Source organism: Sordaria macrospora, chromosome 4 (assembly GCF_033870435.1).
Source record: "Sordaria macrospora chromosome 4, complete sequence".
NCBI lineage: Eukaryota > Fungi > Ascomycota > Sordariomycetes > Sordariales > Sordariaceae > Sordaria > Sordaria macrospora.
The window spans coordinates 881604-901634 of record NC_089374.1 but is presented as its reverse complement, the minus strand read 5'-3'; the positions used below and the strand labels follow the sequence as shown (position 1 = coordinate 901634).

Sequence of the window (20031 nt, the reverse complement as noted above, 5' to 3'; positions counted from 1 at the left end):
CCCTGATTCCTTCCGGAGATGCTTTCCTCCGTATAAGCCACTGGATGATACATAGTGTCAAGATCACAGATTGGACTAGTTCTAAAATACAGTTGAAACCAATCATCCCAAGTTCACTCATCAGTCCCGTCGTGACTTTCAGCTGCCATGATGTCATCATCACTAAACATTCCCTAAAGCCCCCCCAAAAACGTCATCCAGTGGATAGGTGAGAATCGGGTCTTGGCCGTCCGCCTTAAACCCTTCTCGTAGCCTTTCGCAAATCCTATCTTATGATCAACCGAAATTCGGCAGTTCTGCCATTGCTTGCTTCGGTGACTGGGGTGGACTTTGGATCGATTTATCATTGATCATCCAGGAGTTGACTGCCGTGCCTTGCCAAGCAATCACCAAGATCTCTTCCCAGCTCCTGACAGCTCCCCCGACCTCCCGTTCGGTATTCGATCAAATACATACCAGGGTTCCCTCCATCGTCTCCTGCCTGAAAAGGGATTTGAATACCATTACTAAAGGAACAAGGAGCAACACAGAAAAAAGCTGTCAGCTGACGTCCATTGTAAACTCGGTTAACATAGCCGATTGTTGAAAGCCTCCCCCCGGCCACCCCCCTGATCGATCATTTGGTTACGTACAACGACGGATTGAAACAAAAGAAGACTTTTGAAAGAAGAAGCTTCCACTTCCCCACTTTCCATTTTCCACTTTACAAACCTCTGTCTCGGACTCTACGATCCGATCCAATCCGTCGTCGAACTTGACCTACCGCGCTACTTCTGAACGACACAAAAGGAATTGCACACTGCACACTGCACACACCCCGTCCAAGCGGCCATTCAACATGACCGCCTCAACCGACTACTCTCCGAGAGGTCCTCTTCATCATGAGGTCAACCCTCACCAGCACAACAACACCAATACCGACGAAAGCAACACCCAACATGACGAAAACCAAACAAGCAAAATCCCCCTCCGAATCGCCATCCTCCTCAACTCCTACCGCTCCCCGCACATCTCCTCCATCCGCGACTCCTACACGCGCTGCTTCACTTCTCTGAGTCAATCACCCACCTGCCGCTTCGATCCAAAACTCTCCTTCTTTTATCCGGCCGACAACTTCTACTGCTGTCCGCAAGGTCCTCACAACAACGACCAGGACGGGTGTAATGGGTCCGAATCAGATGATGCTTCGTTATCATCGGATTGTTCCAATGAACTTCTTCGGGGTTCGGATGATTCCGAGTCTTCGGATGGGGGCCCTGGGAGTAAGGCAAGGGCTAAGGCCCGCAGTAGGAGGATTAATGAATTCCTACCTGACCCGGCGGACTTTGACCTGATCGTTATCGGAGGGGGGAACGCCGACCCGAGAAAGAGACATGCGTGGATATTGAGGGTGCATGAGTTCATACGGCAGACGAGAAGGGAGTGGCCGCGGAAAAAGATGGTGGGGGTCTGTTGGGGACATCAGACGCTGGGGATGGTGATGGGGAGTGGGGAGGTGGGGGAGATGGGGAGGCCTGAGGTATGTTTTCCTTCACTCCGTTATCCTTTCCCCTCGTGAAGCAAGGAAGAGGAGACGACTGACGTGTCTGGAAAAAACAGCTAGGAGTAACAGACTCAAAACTCACACCCGCTGGGCTACGATTTTTCAATGACCGAATTAATAACCGAGGACAAAGGCCACCATCAGCATCACCATCATCATCACCATCATCAACAACATCAACATCAGCATCAACAGCAGAAAAAGATAAAGGAGAGAACAACGAAAAGAAGAGCTCGCTAAGACTTCATCAACACCACCGTCGACAACTCGTCTCTACACCACCCAATTTCCACCAATTACTCGCCAACAACGAATGTCTCCTCTCAGACGATAACAGCGTCTTGACGTTTCAGGGCCATCCGGAGAAGGATGCAAAGGCGGCGAAGCTAAAGATTAGAGACGCGGCGAGGTGGTGGGGGTGGGATTTAAATGACCAGAAAGTGGTGGAAGAGGTGAAGGAGTTGATGGAGAGGGAACATGATGGGGATTGGGTGTGGGAGAGGGTTTTGGAATGGGTTTGGGAGGGGGTTAAGGAAGAAGGTGAGAAAAGGGAGTTGGAGTGGAAGTTGTGATTTGTGATTTGTGATTTTATGATTTGAGGTTTGGTGCATTTGGGCTGCAGAAATGGTGCATGGCGGCTGGTGTGCTGGATGCATCAGTCTGCGCGAGGGGAGCGATTGTTTTGATGATGGTGAATGGATTTGCATTTGTGCAGCACTGCAGGCGTCAATCATTGGGATTTCGGGAGGAGATACCAAATTGTCTGGGTGAATGCGCCAGACAAGGCGTGAGGGAATTGAATTTAACTTTTGAGGTTTCGAGTTACCAAAGCATGGGAAGAGGACTTGAATGAGATGGTGCAAGGTTGTACCGTAATGTATGCAACGGCCCGTTCACGAGGTCGATGTGATTGTTCGCCGAATGTAACGGGAAGGCCCGGCGACAACCGGTCGGGTCGGGGACGGGCATGTGCACCGCTGTGCACCGCTGGGACCCCACATCGCCGGTGCCTGGATGGTTGCTCGGACAATTCAAAAATCCGTCTGTGTGTCCGGGCAGGGCCGGCTTTCTCGGGACTGGGCCCTGAGACCGGGTGGTCGCTGCCTGGACCGCTGCCTGATGGGTGCCTGCAACGTTCCAGGCCTGTTCTCGATCTGAGACGTTCGCGTGAAGCGCGCCAGCCGGGTTGATCGATGGAGGGGAGTGCACGCACTTCACGGGGTTCGTTTTGCTTTTGCAGTGAAGGGCGGGCATCACCGTCGCCCACCCATTTGTCGGGTTTGCGCCCGTCAAGGTCTCGGCTGCAGTTCAGTTCAGTGATGGTCTGTGCACGGCGCCAGGGAACCTTATCGGTCGCCGCTGGAGCCCCTCCATTCTCCATTCTCATTTTTTTTTTCTTCCCGCTGCAACACGCGGGCGACAGCGACACCAAACTTTGAGTGACTTGACGACATCCCTTTTTTATTTCCCATTCCGTTGCTTGTCCATACTCTTTACTCTCTTCATTTCCTTATTCCAGTATCGATCCCATCGAGTGGCCCCGTCCAAATCCACTAAAGTCCCTCCTTTTTGTCGTCATTTAACGCTTTCCCCTCATCGCCCAAGATGAAGTTCGTTCTGGTGTCAGGAGGTATGTAAACAATAGAAAATAAATAATAATCTCATATGAACACTCTTTCTAACTTGTCTGCGTTTATCCAGGTGTTGTGAGTGGAGTTGGCAAGGGAATTATTGGTAGGCAGTCTTTCTCTTCTCAACATACTGATGATGAACAACAACAACAACAACCACTACAACCATCCTCAATCTCACTCATACGTATGGAGTCACTCACAATGGATGCATTGCCAATTCAAAAATCATGAAAACTGGCCCTGTGTCTGTGACACCATCTCAACATCTCTCTCAATGATGCACACGATGAACAAGCCCGTATATCACATATCTCAGTTCAGGACTTGATATCACTAACACTTATCAATAGCCTCATCATGCGGTCTTCTCCTCAAGACCCTCGGCCTCAAGGTCACTGCCATCAAGATTGATCCCTACATCAACGTTGATGCCGGTACCATGAACCCCAAGGAGCACGGCGAGTGTTTCGTCCTCCACGATGGTGGCGAGACCGATCTGGATCTCGGCAACTACGAGCGTTACCTCGGTGTCGACCTTGCCCGCGATAACAACATCACCACCGGCAAGGTCTACCAGCAGGTTATCGAGAACGAGCGCAAGGGCAAGTATCTCGGCCGCACTGTCCAGGTTGTACCTCACGTTATCGACGCGATCATCGACACCATCAACCGTGTCTCCAAGGTACCTGTCGACAAGTCTGGCGAGGAGCCCGATGTCTGCATCATCGAGTTGGTATGTTTGATCCACTGTCATCATCAGCCATGACGTCTGCTAACGGCTCAAAGGGTGGTACTGTTGGTGATATTGAAAGCATGCCTTTCGTTGAGGCCCTCACTCAGCTCCGTCACAGAGCTGGCAAGAACAACTTCATCAACATTCACGTCTCTTACGTCCCCGTCGTCAACGGCGAGCAGAAGACGAAGCCTACCCAACACGCTGTCAAGAGCGTCAGGAGTGCTGGTCTCATTCCCGACTTGGTCAGTACCTCATTAATCGGCTGATGATCTCACTTGCTCTAACACATTGTACAGATTGCGTGCCGTTGTGAGAAGCCCCTTGAGCAGGGCACCATCAACAAGGTCGCTTCCAGCTGCCAGGTCGAGGTCAACCAGGTCCTTGCCGTTCGCGATATGCCCACCATCTACCAGGTTCCTCTTCTCCTCGAGGAGCAGGGCCTGCTCAGAGAACTTAAGGAGACCCTGAAGCTCAGCGACGTCAAGCTCTCCCCCGCTCGTGTCACCCAGGGCCAGGAGGTCTGGGCCAGGTGGCAGAAGATTGTTCCCCTCGGTTACGCCGAGACCGTCGACATCGTCTTGGTCGGCAAGTACATTGAGCTTCACGATGCTTACCTTTCCGTCATCAAGGCTCTTGAGCACTCCGCCATGCGCTGCGGCCGCAAGCTCAACCTCATCTGGGTTGATTCCGAGCACCTCGAGGAGAAGACCCAGAAGGAGGATCCCACCAAGTACCACAAGGCTTGGCACGACGTCTGCGTCGCCAAGGGCATTCTCGTCCCTGGCGGCTTCGGTCACCGTGGTACCGAGGGTATGATCCGCGCCGCCCAGTGGGCTCGCGAGCAAAAGACCCCCTTCCTCGGTGTCTGCCTTGGTATGCAGGTTGCCGTTATCGAGGCTGCCCGCAACCTTTGCGAACTCAAGGACGCCACTTCTGAGGAGTTCGACGCCAACGCCGAGCACCGCGTCATCATCTTCATGCCCGAGGGTTCCAAGGAGAAGCTTGGCGGTACTATGCGTCTCGGCACCCGTACCACTCACTTCCAGCCCGGCTCCGAGTTCAGCAAGCTTCGCGCTCTCTACGGCGAGGCCACCAGCATCGAGGAGCGTCACCGTCATCGTTACGAGGTCAACCCCGACTACATTGACAAGCTCGAGCAGTCCGGCCTCATCTTCATCGGCAAGGACGACACCAACGAGCGCATGGAGGTTGTTGAGATCAAGGACCACCCTTACTACGTCGGTGTTCAGTACCACCCCGAGTATACCAGCCGTGTCCTCGACCCCTCCCGCCCCTTCCTCGGCTTCGTTGCCGCCGCTATTGGTTGCCTCGACGAGATCACCAAGGAGATCCTCAAGGATGCCGGTGTCGCCAACGGGAGTACCAACGGCGCCCACTTCTAAATCTTGGACAAAAGAAGGCGAGGGTCGCACGATTACGATGCATAGGAGTCGCCCGCAACGAAGGGCACGGATCCAATTTAAGAGAAGGACTACAGTGTCAGCCACAGTTTCTGAGGCCAGTCACACCCATGGTCAGCAGCAAGCCACCGACCTTCGGTTCGACAACATCACCAACTTTGGTTACCGCTCAAGACCGTCCCCTCTGATGACATGAAACATGAGCATTGGACACAGCAGCAGCAGCAGCAGCGCAGTGCGAGAATTCGGAGAAAAAAGAAAAAGGGAAAAGCTTTTCAAAAGGGCATGAAATGACGGGTTTACGGAAAAGGTGGTTGCATTTTTAAATCAGCTTTGGGGAACGTGGCGTTATTTTTGCTTCAATCGTTTTACAGTAACTTTTCGCTAGATTAGTAGATGGTGCGCTTCTTTTGTTTTACTACACTACTACTACTAGACATATATACCCCCTTCATAATAGTTACTTTGGCAAATCATCTCTGGTGAGCATCAACTCCTTCTTCGTCTTTCATTCACTCCTCATAGGGAATCTCTCGCTAAATTTTTTGCTAGGGCTTTTTCGCTTTTGCGAACTGTGGACGTCCACCCACTCCTGATTCAGGGGTTTGAGGTGGAACCGTCGAGTTTAGTCAAGTGGCAACGCGACCTTGGAGGTTTGGAACAGTGGTGAAGGTGGACACTCCACTAGAAACCTTCGTTTCAGCTGCTCGTTGCCGAAGAGACATTTGTTTACTCAGCTTTTTTTTGAGTTCTGCTCCCCTGGGTATATGGTAAACAAATATTTTGCATTGGGGTTTTAGAATTGGGGTTACAGTCCGCAATTGCATAGAGCGGAGTTCTGGCGTTTTTGGTTTCTGTAGACAAGACATACATACCCCTAGTGAGATGTGTGATGATAGAGCATCATCATGACAGTAGTTATTTACTTAGACAGGTCTTGGTACCCGACCGCTGTTATGATGAACTGTTCCGTGAGGCAGTACTTGGATGCACAGCCTGGTATCCTAATGTAACAAGGTGCTATCAATACCTCATGACGGCATGACCAGAAGGCAAGTCAATCTCTCCCAGTGTCTCGACGCTCCATATTCCCTGATGACATGAACAAAAACCAAACTCTCATTGCCTTAAGTATCTGTCAGAGGTTAAGTTAGTGTCTTCAAACCCCCATCCATTTAGATGACGTCGAAGGAGTTTCGACCAAATTCACTACCAAAACATCCATCCAACATTCTGGCCCTTAAAGTGATCTTGATCGAGTTATCCTTTTACAATCCCATTGCTCTATCCTCTTTTTGAACTCAACCCCTCATCTATCCTCATCTACCCCCCGCAAGCCTCCCAACCCTCCAAGGCCCCTAATCTACCGCCCAAAAGCCTCCTCATACCCCGTCAAACAAAACCGATACCTGCCCCCAGCCCCCTTCATCTTCTCCATAACCCCCTTCAGATTCCCCTCATTGATCTTGACCTCCTCCACCCAAGTCCTGACGCCCTTCTCAGCAGCAAGCTGCAACATCTCCAACGTCTCCTTTCTGCTCCCCAAATGCGAGCTCCCAAAAAAACACCCATTCTTCAAAAACGTCTGATTCCGCACCCTAATCCCCTCCTCATCCTCCGGCAATCCTACACTAACCCACTTCCCATGCACATCCAGCAGACTCAGATACGCATCGATATCGAACCCCTCGAAGCTGTTAGCCGTGTTGATGATGAGGTCAAACGTCATAATGTGCGCTTCGTTCCATTGGGGGTCGGAAGTCGCCAAAAAGCCGTCGGCGCCCATGGCCAGGGCGTCGGCTTCTTTGGAATGGGTCCGCGAGATCACGTAGACCGATGCGCCGAGGGCTTTGGCGAATAAAAGACCTAGGTGCCCGATGCCGCCTAGCCCGACTATCCCGACCTTGCGGCCGGGGCCGCACCCGTTGCGGACCAGGGGGGAGTAGGCGGTTAGACCTGCGCAGAGCATGGGGCCGGCGACGGTGGAGGGGAGGGCGTCGGGGATTGGGAAGACCCTGGATGTTAAGAGGGGTTAGTATGGCTGGGAAGGAAGATGGGAGGGGAGGTGGAGGGGGTGTAAAGGGGGGAGAAGGGGGGAGAAGGTATAGACGAACCAGTGCTCATGAGTGCGAACATGAGAAGAGTAACCGCCCTGGCTGACGATGCCGGTCTCAGGCCACACGGCGCCATAAGTGTCTAGTTGCTTGAGACAGTAGGTCTCATTGTCGTTCTTGCACTGGCGGCAGTCGAGGCAGGAGTAGGACTGAGCGCCTACGCCGACGCGCTGGCCGGGCTTGATGAGCGTCACTTTGGGACCGACGCGAAGGGCGGTTCCGACAATTTCTATGGACGGGGCTGTCAGTAAGTTGGTCCACAAGCTGGCTTACAGAGGGGTGAAAGATATGTAGAGCAAGGCCATACCGTGTCCAACAGCAAGAGGGAACTTTTGCTCGCCCCAACCGCCGCTGATGGTGTGGACATCGCTACCGCAGACACCACAGCACTCGATCTTGATATCGACGTCGTAGTCACCGAAGGGCTTGGGTTGGAACTCGTTCTTGTGGAACTCGGTCCAGGTCTCGGGGCCGTTGACCTGGAAGCCGGTGAACTTTTCGGGGACAGACATGATGTTGGAGGTGTATCTTGACAAAAACAAGGGAGGGAGGACGTATGATGGAAACGGGACACAACTAGAACTACACTACATGACGGGGTCCTCGAGGTATAAGTAGCAGACTGACGGAACACGCGGAAGATCAACAACACAGAAACAACGGTCAAACGGAACCGAGCAAGTTCGGAACTGTTCCCCCACCACTGCCGTTGCCTGCTTATAACAATTCAGCCGGGGGACACGCCCTTCTTCTCGGGAATCTTTTGCCCATGAGGCGGGGAGGAGGGGAGGAGGGGAGGAGGGGCAGGGCAGTTCCGTCACTTGGAAAGGCGTACACGTACATACGCCGGCTTTACCCATTTCCTGGGTGGTATCTCGGGATTCCTACCCACTCTGGCGGATCCATCACATCACACTCCTGTGCCTGCCTGGGTTATTCAATCCTATCAAAGGAGAAAGAAACATGGTGAGAGAAAGATCTCCGTCATGTTTTCTGTACAGTAACCCCCGCCATGCCCCGCGATAGGTACGGGTAAAAGTGTCGTTTCTGGAGAAAAGGGTTCAGTGATAGCCCCACGGGGACAGGAAGCTAAAGCTGCTAAGGGTTTTCAGGGTGTAACTCTATTTATCCACGAATCATATCGTCGCATTGTCCGTGGTTGCTGATGGCTCGGATTCGGCGAAGCAAACGACTTACTTCTTTGCTGACCTCCGACGACCCATTGAAGCGCGCCTTTTCAGCAATAGAAGGGCTCTCTCCAAGCTTACGGGAGCTTCAACAGCATTGGTTCCTGGCATATATGGATGTCATGTCGCTCCAACTCTTTGATATCCAAAACTCTGAAGCGCTTGCTGCAATCGCTCAGCCCAGCCCGTTACCACGCCTTTTATCTGACCACGACTCCTAGGTATTATCCACCGGAAATCAAGCCGTCCTCTTCTTCTTCTGCAACCTCTTCCCCGACTTATATAAGCCCACATCGGCCAAAAAGGCGATCCTCATGGACGCGCCAAGATAGACAAACGGTATGTTGCCCCAGTCGATCGCATTCCACGTTGACGGACTCCAGTAGATGTTCAATCCCAACTCGCGAACCGTGTAGAGATGTCCGATGTCGCCAATCAACAGACAGAAGAGCACGGTCTTCCAGACGCGGATGTCCGAGGTGGACCGCAGCACGAGGGCTTCGTTGATGGCGAAGAAGAGGTACAGGTTGGCGAGCTGGGAGAGCACGATCGACGTCCCCAGGGGAATTGGCGTTCCAGGAGCAGAGGCAGCATGCGTGAGCTCGAGGTAGGTCTTCTTGTCGAAGTAGGCGTAGAATGCGCCGAGGAGGGCGGAGAGAGGTTCGATGAGGAGGAAGAAGAGTCGGTAGAGGAGCGGAAGGGAAAAGGCCGACGCTTGAGGTTGGTTGGTTGTCGTTGCTGCTCCCGCAGGAGTTTGCTTGTCTTCTGAAGTCATTGCGTTGCAAGTAATTGTGAGGTTGTGGTTGCCGTCAAGGTGTTAAACGCGTCGGGTGTGTTGCGCGCGTTGATTGTCGCAACGATGAACCTTGTCTTGGTTTGGTGCAATGAGTTGGACCTCGCTCTGTCTTTGGCCCGAAACTTACGAATTGGAGCTTGGGCCACCCACTTGCTGTGGGGTCAAGGGGAAAGCATTCTGCCGCTCTCTTGAAAACTGACACCGCCTGCCCATTTGATCGAACATCCAAAATGGCCAAGGCGCGCCTTATCAGCTTATCAACTAGACCAACCAATTCACCCAACGATAAGCAGAGGGTTTGCGAGCCCTAGTCTTGGCACGTCTCCGCAAATTGGGTTGGACCCATCCAACTTTTCTTACTCGCAGTCCATCACGACGGCCGCTCTTCGAGACTCTTGCAATCGACGACGACCGACCGATCGACCCGATATCGACAATCGCCAAAATGTCTGCCCCTCAGCTCAACAAGATCGCGGCCAACAGCCCCTCTCGCCAGAACCCCTCTGAGCTTGAGACCGCCATTGCTGGCGCCCTCTATGACCTTGAGTCCAACACTGCCGACCTCAAGGGTGCTCTCCGCCCCCTTCAGTTCGTCTCTGCCCGTGAGGTATGAAATTCTCGACACTACACGAAAAACACGCAAACCGAAAGACTTCTCCGAGTTCCTGTTCCGGCGTCGGCGCACACCACGAGAGCGAGAAAGACACTCAAAAATACGTTTTTTCGCCTCGAGCCGAAGAGTCGCTTCTGGGAAATATGATATGAGCATATTGGATTAGGGGCCGGCAGCCAGCCAGCAAGCACACAGAGCGAGCAGCGGTGCCCAGAGAGAGGTGCATGATGATGATTTCCTGGAAAATGGACATTTGATCACCATGGGCACTCGCAGCGCGTGTGTCGTGTCTGTTGCTTTGCTCGCGCCCAGAGACCATATATACACATACAGAAATACCATACAGCGCGCCGCGGAATAGGACGGGAGCGGTCCAAGGATTGATATTACCCACATGTCATTCCTGGAGCTCGCATGCTGACTTTTGGTCTGGAATAGATCGAGGTTGGCCACGGCAAGAAGGCTATTGTCATCTTTGTCCCCGTCCCTTCCCTGCAGGGCTTCCACCGCGTCCAGCAGCGGTAAGTTTACCTCTTCATATCAACATCAAAAACTCTCGCAGTGATTTCTAACATGATGATGTCCAGCCTCACCCGTGAGCTCGAGAAGAAGTTCTCTGACCGCCACGTCCTGATCCTCGCTTCTCGCCGCATCCTTCCCCGCCCCAAGCGCTCCACCCGCTCCCGCAACACCCTCAAGCAGAAGCGTCCCCGTTCGCGCACCCTCACTGCCGTCCACGACGCTATCCTCACCGACCTCGTCTTCCCCGTCGAGATCGTCGGCAAGCGTCTCCGCACCAAGGAGGACGGCTCCAAGACCCTCAAGGTCGTCCTTGACGAGAAGGAGCGCGGCTCCGTCGACTACCGCCTCGACACCTACTCTGAGGTCTACCGCCGCCTCACCGGCCGTGGTGTCATCTTCGAGTTCCCCCAGACCACTGCTGAGTACTAAGCGGTTCACGCAATGGGCGTTTGAGTGTCTAAAAAGGGCTTTGGAGCATTCATTCAAGGGGTGATTATATCGGGTTAGGGCTTTGATAGATATTCGGGTTCGGTTCTCTTGCAATGCATGCATGGCAGTACAAAAGGAACGGCGTCTAGCTAGCTCGCTCTGAAAAAGGGCAGGCATAGGTTTCCCCCTACTACCTGTTATCCCTTGTGTTGTGCACTATTAACGCCAACATTCAAATACTACTGCGTTATGGATTGTGGGATATATCTTGTTCATCTTTGCACCTTGTGCTTGTGATCCATGTTCGTGGTACTTGTCCTACATTTCTATTTTTGTTACATTCCTTTTAAACGCCGTCATCACACACAAACCTTGTGAACCATACATATCTTCAGTCGTAAACATCATTATTACCCTTTTACCCCTGAATCTCACCGACCTAACCACACACGTACGTACTGTCATCATGACCTCCCACAAACAAACCCCCTCTTACAACGTCCTCGCAACCCTCCCCAACCCCAACACACACCAATACGCCAACTCCCTCTTCTCTTTCCCACCATCCTTATTCCCTCCCTTGGCGCCGCTCAACCCAGGCATGATCTCATCCTCGGGCGCCTCCGCCTCCCACTCGATCCTCACAAACATGGGTATCTCCAGCACGTCCTCATCCTCCTTTATCGGACCTTTGCCATCCCTCTTGGCCGTCTGCACCAGACTAGCAGGGATAACCTCAATCACGATACTCGTCCAGTTCCTGCCCTTCTCCCACACTTTGCCTACTTCCGGACCCAGCTCCTCACCCGCGAGACTTGCGCCCCCCGCCGTTCCGGGTCGTAACGTGCCAGCGCGCTTACGACCTGGTCCGCCTTCGGGGCCTGTGGAGCTGGAGAGGTTTTGTTGAGAAGTAGAAGTAGAAGCAGAAGAGGTATTGTTATCCTTTAGCGCCTCCTCCCAGACGTCCGTGTTGGAGTCTATTTCGAATTGAGGACAGAGAATGGTCACCTTGGAAGGGAACCTTCCCGGCGTGGTAGCTGGCGTGGCCAAGGTAACTCGCACCGACTCGAAGATGGGGTTCTTGAAGGTTAGCACGAACTGAGCGGGCTGGAGAGGCGCGATGGTATCGGGCGGCAGGTTCGGCATCGGCGGCGGGGTCAGCCCGGGTATGATCAGCTGCTTGATGGTGATGGTCGGGATGTAGTTGCCTGCTATCAGGCGGATGCGGAAGCGCGTCGTCGTCACTTTGCTCTCGGGCTTGCTGATGATGTGCCGGCACTGCGGGCAGCGTTTGGAGCGCTTGGTGCGCAGGAGGTAGGGGATCGGACGCAGCGAGGAGGTGAAGCGGGTGAGGCCGTGGAGGGGCGAGGCGCCGAGGTAAGGCGTTTGGGATTGGAGTTGTGTCGTGGAGGCTGTGGAGGAGTAGGCGTCCAGACCGGTGGTGGATTCAAAGTCCTGGAGGGCGGTGATGGCGCTGGTTTCGTCGAGCGAGGCTAGTTGCAGACCTTCCGAGGGAGCGAGGGCTTCGCGCATGGTGCCTGGCCGGGACTTGGATTTCTTGTCGTGCAAAGAGGAGGAGCCGGTGTAGAGAGACATGATCCGGGACAGAGAAGCGGGCGCGTCAAACCCTAGGTTGCCCAAGGCGGCCGAGGCATCGCCGCCTGCTTTGCCGGTGCCGTTGGCGTCGGAGAGCTGGTTCTGGTAGAAGGACTTGAGGTTGGCAAACTGCGTTTCCATGTCCAGGAGCGTGTCCAAGTCCTCTTCTCCTTGCCCATTGTTGCTGCCGCCGCCGCCGCCGCCTTGTTCCTTCCGTCGCTCCTTGCGCTCCTTCGCTGTTAACCTCGTCTCGCCGCCGTTTCGTAGCTTGGCTAGTTGCATGTGGATGCTGTTCGGCTTGTCGAACTTGATTCCTATTTCCGTAGAGCTCCAGTTGCAGTAAGAGCATGACAGGAGGTAAGAGCCCGAGTGGGAGGAAGCGGCATGGTCTGGACTGAGCAGCTGGTTCGGATCTGGTGGTGTCTCGACGTGATTCACAGCTAGGGGCCCGATGCATATTGGGCACTGGAAGCAACTTCGTGTACATCTGAGGCAAGGTCTATGTTAGTCAAGTATCCTAATATTAACACACCCGTGGTATTACTGACCTGTTCCCCTCGCTCCTGATATTGCTACTTGGCACCTCAAATAGACAGTTAGGGCAGTAGTAGCAAACGATCTCCTCGGCTACACATCGTGGACAGCGGATCTGGTGGCAGTCCTCGCAGAAGGAGAGATACTCTAGCGGATAGAGGCTGTAGTTGGACCGGGCAGCACGAGGGTCAAAGGTATGGTCGTCGTCATCCTGAGCGGCGCGAGACAGGCCCTGGGCGGTGACATCGGGAGTCCTCTTTGCGTAGGGGTTGAGCTCTGAGCAAGGACACCGGATGTAGGTGTAAGGGTTGAAGGGCGCCATGGGAGTGTCGTAGAGGTCCTCGGGTGTTATTGGCAACGGTAGCTGGTCATTGGGGGGATCGGAATCGGAGGGCGAGGACTCGGAGGGCGGTGATCTCACCCCGGGGAACCACAAGCGATTGCCGGTAGTGGTATCTCTGATTCGGCTTTGGGTGAGGCCTGGGTGGAACGCGGGGAGTCTGTTGTTTCCAAACATGCATGCAGAGTCTCTTGGGTTCGGCTGGGAGGGGGCCTGAGTTGTCAGTTCGTTTTGCGCCAGTCCAGTCCGGATGCTTCAATCGATGTCCATCGTTGGAAAGAAGGGGTGGGACGGCAGCGGGTAAGGTGGGGGGGGGGGGGAGCGGGAAGGAAGGAGGGATGTCCGATGGAGGGGATGGAGGCCGGAGGGGAGCTTGACGCGCTTGACGCGTTTGGACCCTGGAGTTCTTGCTCGTCCCGGTCTCTCTTATCACCTGAAAGTCTTCCGTGGTTGATGTCCAGTGGGCAGCTCCAGGGCACAATGAACGGCAACTACAGGGGAGAGTAGGGGACGACATACATATCCCTAACCCGCAGCAAGGTGACAAGTCTCTCAGGACAAGGAAGGAATGTCCATTGCCTCTCAAACTCCCCGCCTTTCATACTTTCCCTCTTTCAACATCACTTCAATCTCTCTTTCCTCATTGCACAAAATGGGACTTCGCAGCAAAATCTGAGGCCCTCACCGCACATCTTCAACTTTTCAATAATTCAAACAGTTTATTCTGGCCATACCGTTGACCTGTCCACTCGTATCCTGCCACCCTTTTAGTCATTAACTTTCTTCTCTTCTGCCCAATGTCCACTATGAACAAAGGGACATTCCCATCGTCAGAGTTGGCTTTCTGCACCTCTTGAGCTTCCTGCCTCCCCGTCCTGTCGGCGTCTTCTATTACCCGGTATCCGAGACACGACCCAGACGACGGGATGTCACTCCAAGAGATTGGCCAAGCTGGACCAAAATCCGCCCAAAGGCGAAGAAAAACCAAGACAAAGGAGGCATCAGTGGCAGGATCCACGACATCCCTTCATCTGCATCATAGTTTGTGGCGTCTATATTGACTGGCGTGATACGGCGCCAAAAGAAGGCGATCAGCTTTGCAATGGCCAATACTCCTCCGTCATCCATCTCTGGCCATTCCGTGGACCTCCCCACGCCGACCCCCGACCTGGTCTCTATTGGCACCACATCGCTTGTATTGGATTGATGCAGCCCCGTCATCTTTCTCACTACATATCAGTATTAGCCCCCCTCCTCTTTCACCCAATCTTCAGCTCTGGGTCCTGAGAGTCTGGATGCGGTTCCAGAAAGGCCGAACGAGTGGTCCTGGGACGGGCCAGACACAGGTAGTTCTGTCTGTTTGGTCAGCCGCATGCGCACTCAAAAGGAGAGCTGAACATGGAAAGTCTAGGGTTTCTGGTTCGTCTGGACGGCAAAAAGTGCACACGTCGATTGCCTTTTCGAGCCGTTTCACAACCGGAGGACGCTTCATCTTTTTCCTCCTTTGCCAGCGGCCCGTCATGCTAATCGAAGAGGTGATCGGCTGCTGAGCCCAAGTCAGCCACACAAGCCGTACGTAAAGCCTATTGACGTCGAGCCAAGCCCCCGGGTTAGGTTGTCGTGCATCCCATCTGAGTCCATCAACCAAGGTCGAAGCTGTGGAACACAACATGCAATTTTGTGCTTCGGCAGACGTGCATTGTCTCTGGTCTTGACGGTTGGGGTTAGGTGGGTCTCCCCGCTTGGACTTAAGGAGCCGGCCTCCCTGGCCTCCCGCGACAACTCTCCGCCATTGTGAGAGGGAAAAGACAAACCTTTGTGTCAGTCAAATCTTCGAATCCGGTGTTCACGTCAGCTCAAAGCGACACTCACGGCTATACCATGGCACAATGTGGTATACCAAGGTCCTGGTCGGATGGAGGACGATTTCACCAGACTCGCCAACAGCCGCAGATTGGGCAGAGCATCAGGTTTGGCAGTTTCAATGACAGGCGACGAGCAAAAATTCCGGATCTCAAGCGGTGGGACGGTGCCTCTAGGACTTCCCAACTGTGGGATTGTCTAGGGAAAAGAGTAAGTCTGAGCGGTAAAAGTCAAGTCAACGAGAGAGACTATGGCTAACTTATGCCCAGGACCCGGAACTATGGCATCGCAAGGGCAATTGCCTGATATATCTGTATGGACGTGGCCAGTCGAATCGGAGCCCTTCGTTCAAAGTACCCTTCAACACCCTGCTCGCAACGCAGTGCCAGCCCCTGATCGCAAGATATATCAGACGAGATATCCCAGAAACACTGGGCACCGAAGCCAGCCAGATCGAGCTCTACATTCCTGCTCCTCCTGCGGCTACTGAAGAAGAGGCCATGCGTCATTACCTGGACATCCGCAATTTCTTTGCCTGGGTTTTTCGTAGATCAATGGTAGGGGATCATCTCGGAGCAACACTCATTCGTCTCTTACACACCATGACTGAGCTCCGATGTCTCGGGCTAAACAATGCGGAAGACCTGTTGAATTACGCCGACGAAGAAGGCTATCTGGAGATGTGTAATCAACCAGCACATGCCTTGGGTGTACTTCACTTTGCGGAGTACTGTCAAGATCGCAGGCTTTATATTGAGGCTTTCACCCACTGTACCGGAATGGTCGACGAGTTATACATTGTCCCCGAATATCAGGCAAGCGACGCTCCCAATCATTTGGATTCCTTTGACCGTACGCTAACTAATCGTTTAGGTCATTACTTCCGCTACTCGAAGGCTGCTCCGCCAAGCAAAGGCTGAGATGGATGAGAGACTTGGACAAGCTACGTTGATGCTGCAAAACTTTCTGGAGGAGGATCTCTCTCAGGCTCATCTGGGACTGACGGTCGGGGGACGGTCCCATCTTGAGCGTTTCCGGACCTTCCTCAATGCTCACTTCGCCACCAAGATCGGATACTATCCGCCTACCTCAATCAACCAGCGGTACTTGATATTTCCTCCTGCGATATATCGAACAATGAGAGACGACATCGAAGCTTTATACGAGCTCTTGGTAGACAACACATATACCCCGTCGGAAAATATACCGGCCTCTGCCCAAGGGGGACTATGTACTCTGCAGTGTGTCCATGGCTTTGACGCACGGAACAAGTACTCGCCGCTTCCTCATCCCCTGCCGTTACTGCCGGAATTACCTGCCACGAAAACATCCCGAAGAACCTCCTGGCTCCATAAAGCCGACAAGCTGAAGCCAGACCAACGGGTGGTAGCACATGCAGCCCTGGCGAAAGCATCCAACAGAACCAAGACCACCATATCCCGGAATCCGCTTGTCATTGCGTATCAAAGATACGAAGAGGAATGCGTGTTCTCGCCTCTCAAAATCGACAGACAAGAGAAAATCTCGCAAGTTGACGCACGGAAAGTTCGATGGATACTTGTCTATGCAATTTATCAAGTATTACGAGCCTGTACTCAGGTTCCCGTCGAGTGCCGGGAAGTTGGAAACGTGTACTACAGCATGGCTGTTAGCACCGAAAACTTACCGCCCTGGGATGGGGACGACTATGTGTCAAGCTTCAGCACTCGATTCCCGAGGGCAACAAGACAAGATGGTCATGCGTTTTCCAAGTCGCTGCCAAACTTCTCACTTCCAACGCCGCTCATTCTGTCATCATTTCCAGCTGTGTTTACCTACGGCGAAGACAGAAAGATTAGGCCGGATATTGACCACTTCGCATTGATACACGCTAAGACGCCCAGTGGGATCGCAACAGACCCCAGACCGACCTCGCCGTCCAATGTTCCAACCCGGGTTCACAGTCTCACCAGGAGTATCAGTCATTCTTTCAATGCCATAACTGGGACTGGACCAGCAGAGCAAGAGTCTACTTCACACAATCGCAGCCGGCGTGCTTCGTACCACGAAATTGTTATCCAAGGATATGGGAATGGAACCAACGATGTCCACCCCGTAAATAGTGAGCCAACACTAGATAACGTGCCGCCTCAGTCCTTTGCCGACGTTACGAAGGCATCCGATACCCGAGTCGCTGAACAGGGTATCAGGACGCAAGGTGTTACGCTCCGCTCACCGTCGACCGCATCCACGTCATCCAATAACACTACCGGATCTAGTACGACAAGCAGGAAGACGGCTGTTTCTGCGTCTTCGACAGCGCCAAGCTTCTGTGGCTCACCAACATCTCAAAAAGCCTTAGTGATTGGAGAAGAAATGTTGTGCGATATGCCACTAGGAAGCAATGATATGGCACCTCCGCTCCCTCGCAGAAGCAGTCGACGGAGACCGAGCGAATGCCACCCTGACCCCCTGAGAATCCGAAAAACCCAGTCGACAACCTCCCTTGATATTCTTGGAAGGGACGACAATGAGCCCAGATGCTTGTCCACGTACGAGACGGGTAACGACCCATGGGCACAGTACGCAGATGTGGGTGGGTTGAGGGACTTGGAGGTGAAGACTCTGGTATGACACTTTACAGATTAAAGCTCGTCACACCGGCTCTGATTGACATTTCCTTTGTTCACTGCGTTGTGGTTCATTCTTTTGTCGGAAGTCGGTTCCATGATCCATCGAGTTTTGCTCTTTCATTCTCACATTTTCTAGGATCCATGGAGTTGGTCTTGATACCCGGCATTCAATTTCGTTTGTTCTTTGGTTTTCACTCTGACCATTTGGATAATACACACATGCAAAAGTACAATTATTCCCTTCTGAACATTAACCTGCTCGAAAACAATCTGCAAACAGCCCCTTATGCCACACACCACAGCGTCCATATGTCGTTTCTTCCAAGCGGAGTTCCGAGAAGTCTCAATCGCCAGAGCGGTAATCGAGTTTTCTGTGCCACCCCGGTATCCTAGACATGTGGCCAGAACTCTGTCCAGCCTGGGACTTCGTAAATACCCGCTGGTGCTTTTCGGAAGGACGAACACGCAACGGCTACCAGCCCTAGGCGGCTCAAGACATACACCCCCGTGTATATGTGAGGAAGCAGCCATGACACCATCCTCTTGCGGTCGTTCTCTGGTTTGTAAAGGATTCCCATGACACCAGGGCCGTTGAACAACATTGTGAATGCCCCGAGCAGCATTGTACCTGCGCAAGCTCTCCAACAATACTCTTCTTCTTTGGTAACAAATTGATACTTCCAAGCCGCCAGATGAATGCCGGAAAAGATTCCGAACGTCAAAAACATCGCGAACTTCTCCAGATTCGGTCGCTTTGATTGTTGCGATTCTTTGACCTCAAACGACTCTCCGAACCCTTCGTTTGGCCTCAACGTGATTTTCCTTCCGGTTGCCTCGTCAATAATTTCCGTCACTTCTGACGAAACCTGAACCTCCTTCGAGTGCAGGGATGATGGTGACTTCTCAGTTGCCGACCCCTTTGCTTCTTTCGTCTCTCTGCCCACCGCCTTCTCCTCATTTTTGTTGCGTTTGCTGTACATCTCCATGAAGGCGGCCGTCGAAACCAAGGCCAGGAGGTAGAATCCGACGACGTGTGCCCCCCGGAAGGAGTCGATGTTTTTCCAAATCTGGCTAAGATCGCTTTCATGGCAATATAGGTTGATCGTCTGTGGCTTGCTTGCATCCTCCACAGATGTGGCTATGTCTTCTGTCGCTGCAAAGGTTGATGTAACCGTTGTTACAATGTTCTTCACGGATTGAAACCAGCCAACAGGTTCCCCTTGTGCTGTGATCTCCTCGACTGTCGACTGAGCTCCGGCCTTTCCAGATAGTTTTGGGTCTTCCACAGGGATGACTTTCTTGCTTGGATCCGGCCTGATGATGAAAGGCTGCTCGATGTTGTGGGGGCACATGAACCAAAAGGTGAAAGTGATGATGCCGCAGAACACATGTGCCGCAGCCAAGTCCTCCAACAAGCTCACGGGGTAGTGAAGCACGAGCCGGGCGATAACGTTGACCATGAAGAACAACGTCTGCACAATCGAGATGAACTTCATGGTTGCGTCGGATTTCGACTTGTCGTCAATCTCGTCCCTCGAGGGATAGTCCGAGTACTCCAGCTGTCGGGTATACGCGAGCCATAGGAGATCTCTGGGGCTGACCTTCACCTTCTCAGGGGAATCGGGCATTTGCATGTAGATGCCATCCATGATGCAGACAAAGGCCTGCTTCATGGTGAAGCGGTACCATCCGGGAAGTTGCCTCTGGTACACCAGGAAGCGGCCGCAAAGCCAAGTGGCCTCAAGGAGATCACGGACACTCCAGACCGCCGCCACCTCGGGCAGAAGGAAGGTGTAGAGAAATCGGTTCCATCTATAGAGCCACTTGGTTTGCCAGGAATGGTCGTCAGGTTTGCGGGCCCTGTTGTGGAAGGAGGTCCATGAGGCGAGGAGGATGGCGGTGCAGCAGGTGTAGATGATGCCCAGAGTGCCTCGGCCGGCCGTGTCGGAGTCGAGTCGGAACCCGGTGAGGTTATAGAACTCAGGGTGTGGTCTCTGAATGGGAGCCATTTCGTCACCACAGAGGTCAAGGCCTCAACTCAAGTTGGTATCAGTTTGCTGATTGTAAAAGAATGAATGAATGGATGAGTCG

At 53.2% G+C, this 20031-nt stretch overlaps 8 protein-coding genes across 8 annotated transcripts; 4 read left to right on the top strand and 4 right to left on the bottom strand.

The window, feature by feature from the left end:
- Window positions 1–838: 838 nt before the first annotated feature.
- Window positions 839–2115, top strand: SMAC4_06676 (uncharacterized protein; the record flags this gene model as incomplete). Its single annotated transcript, XM_003347795.2, has 2 exons — window positions 839–1519; window positions 1600–2115. The coding sequence occupies 2 exons, from the start codon at window positions 839–841 to the stop codon at window positions 2113–2115; spliced, it is 1197 nt and encodes a 398-aa protein (XP_003347843.2).
- Window positions 2116–2945: 830 nt separating this feature from the next.
- SMAC4_06675 (uncharacterized protein) lies at window positions 2946–6280 on the top strand. Its single transcript, XM_024655533.2, has 6 exons — window positions 2946–3173; window positions 3245–3277; window positions 3528–3910; window positions 3964–4155; window positions 4210–5816; window positions 5887–6280. The coding sequence occupies exons 1-5, from the start codon at window positions 3149–3151 to the stop codon at window positions 5314–5316; spliced, it is 1740 nt and encodes a 579-aa protein (XP_024511409.1). The 5' UTR covers window positions 2946–3148; the 3' UTR covers window positions 5317–5816; window positions 5887–6280.
- Window positions 6281–6414: 134 nt separating this feature from the next.
- On the bottom strand, window positions 6415–7960 carry SMAC4_06674 (uncharacterized protein; the record flags this gene model as incomplete). Its single annotated transcript, XM_003347793.2, has 3 exons — window positions 6415–7349; window positions 7449–7677; window positions 7756–7960. The coding sequence occupies 3 exons, from the start codon at window positions 7958–7960 to the stop codon at window positions 6698–6700; spliced, it is 1086 nt and encodes a 361-aa protein (XP_003347841.1). The 3' UTR covers window positions 6415–6697.
- A 297-nt stretch (window positions 7961–8257) lies between these two features.
- Window positions 8258–9509, bottom strand: SMAC4_06673 (uncharacterized protein). Its single transcript, XM_003347792.2, has one exon. The coding sequence runs from the start codon at window positions 9408–9410 to the stop codon at window positions 8874–8876; it is 537 nt and encodes a 178-aa protein (XP_003347840.1). The 5' UTR covers window positions 9411–9509; the 3' UTR covers window positions 8258–8873.
- A 335-nt stretch (window positions 9510–9844) lies between these two features.
- Window positions 9845–11251, top strand: SMAC4_06672 (40S ribosomal protein eS7). The gene is made up of 3 exons (XM_003347791.2): window positions 9845–10038; window positions 10483–10565; window positions 10632–11251. The coding sequence occupies exons 1-3, from the start codon at window positions 9877–9879 to the stop codon at window positions 10993–10995; spliced, it is 609 nt and encodes a 202-aa protein (XP_003347839.1). The 5' UTR covers window positions 9845–9876; the 3' UTR covers window positions 10996–11251.
- Window positions 11252–11433: 182 nt separating this feature from the next.
- Window positions 11434–13772, bottom strand: SMAC4_06671 (uncharacterized protein). Its single transcript, XM_003347790.2, has 2 exons — window positions 13140–13772; window positions 11434–13078 (listed from the first exon to the last, which is right to left on the bottom strand). The coding sequence occupies exons 1-2, from the start codon at window positions 13640–13642 to the stop codon at window positions 11488–11490; spliced, it is 2094 nt and encodes a 697-aa protein (XP_003347838.2). The 5' UTR covers window positions 13643–13772; the 3' UTR covers window positions 11434–11487.
- Window positions 13773–14546: 774 nt separating this feature from the next.
- SMAC4_12104 (uncharacterized protein) lies at window positions 14547–18181 on the top strand. The gene is made up of 3 exons (XM_066091058.1): window positions 14547–15538; window positions 15598–16143; window positions 16202–18181. The coding sequence occupies exons 1-3, from the start codon at window positions 15347–15349 to the stop codon at window positions 17939–17941; spliced, it is 2478 nt and encodes an 825-aa protein (XP_065946741.1). The 5' UTR covers window positions 14547–15346; the 3' UTR covers window positions 17942–18181.
- A 148-nt stretch (window positions 18182–18329) lies between these two features.
- SMAC4_06670 (uncharacterized protein) lies at window positions 18330–19949 on the bottom strand (the record flags this gene model as incomplete). The annotated part of the gene is made up of 1 exon (XM_003347787.1): window positions 18330–19949. One exon carries the CDS (start codon window positions 19947–19949, stop codon window positions 18330–18332), a length of 1620 nt encoding a protein of 539 aa, XP_003347835.1.
- Between the last annotated feature and the right edge of the window lie 82 nt (window positions 19950–20031).

Excerpts from the sequence above, each read along its gene's own strand:
- SMAC4_06673 (XM_003347792.2), bottom strand. The coding sequence starts at position 9,410 with ATGACTTCAGAAGACAAGCAAACTCCTGCGGGAGCAGCAACGACAACC.
- SMAC4_06671 (XM_003347790.2), bottom strand. The coding sequence starts at position 13,642 with ATGTTTGGAAACAACAGACTCCCCGCGTTCCACCCAGGCCTCACCCAA. Across the intron at positions 13,079-13,139 it reads ATCAGGAGCGAGGGGAACAG|ATGTACACGAAGTTGCTTCC; the intron begins GTCAGTAATACC and ends ACCTTGCCTCAG.
- SMAC4_12104 (XM_066091058.1), top strand. The coding sequence starts at position 15,347 with ATGGCACAATGTGGTATACCAAGGTCCTGGTCGGATGGAGGACGATTT. Across the intron at positions 15,539-15,597 it reads GGGATTGTCTAGGGAAAAGA|GACCCGGAACTATGGCATCG; the intron begins GTAAGTCTGAGC and ends ACTTATGCCCAG. Across the intron at positions 16,144-16,201 it reads ACATTGTCCCCGAATATCAG|GTCATTACTTCCGCTACTCG; the intron begins GCAAGCGACGCT and ends CTAATCGTTTAG.
- SMAC4_06675 (XM_024655533.2), top strand. The coding sequence starts at position 3,149 with ATGAAGTTCGTTCTGGTGTCAGGAG. Across the intron at positions 3,278-3,527 it reads AGTTGGCAAGGGAATTATTG|CCTCATCATGCGGTCTTCTC; the intron begins GTAGGCAGTCTT and ends ACTTATCAATAG. Across the intron at positions 4,156-4,209 it reads CTGGTCTCATTCCCGACTTG|ATTGCGTGCCGTTGTGAGAA; the intron begins GTCAGTACCTCA and ends CACATTGTACAG.
- SMAC4_06672 (XM_003347791.2), top strand. The coding sequence starts at position 9,877 with ATGTCTGCCCCTCAGCTCAACAAGATCGCGGCCAACAGCCCCTCTCGC. Across the intron at positions 10,039-10,482 it reads AGTTCGTCTCTGCCCGTGAG|ATCGAGGTTGGCCACGGCAA; the intron begins GTATGAAATTCT and ends GGTCTGGAATAG. Across the intron at positions 10,566-10,631 it reads TTCCACCGCGTCCAGCAGCG|CCTCACCCGTGAGCTCGAGA; the intron begins GTAAGTTTACCT and ends GATGATGTCCAG.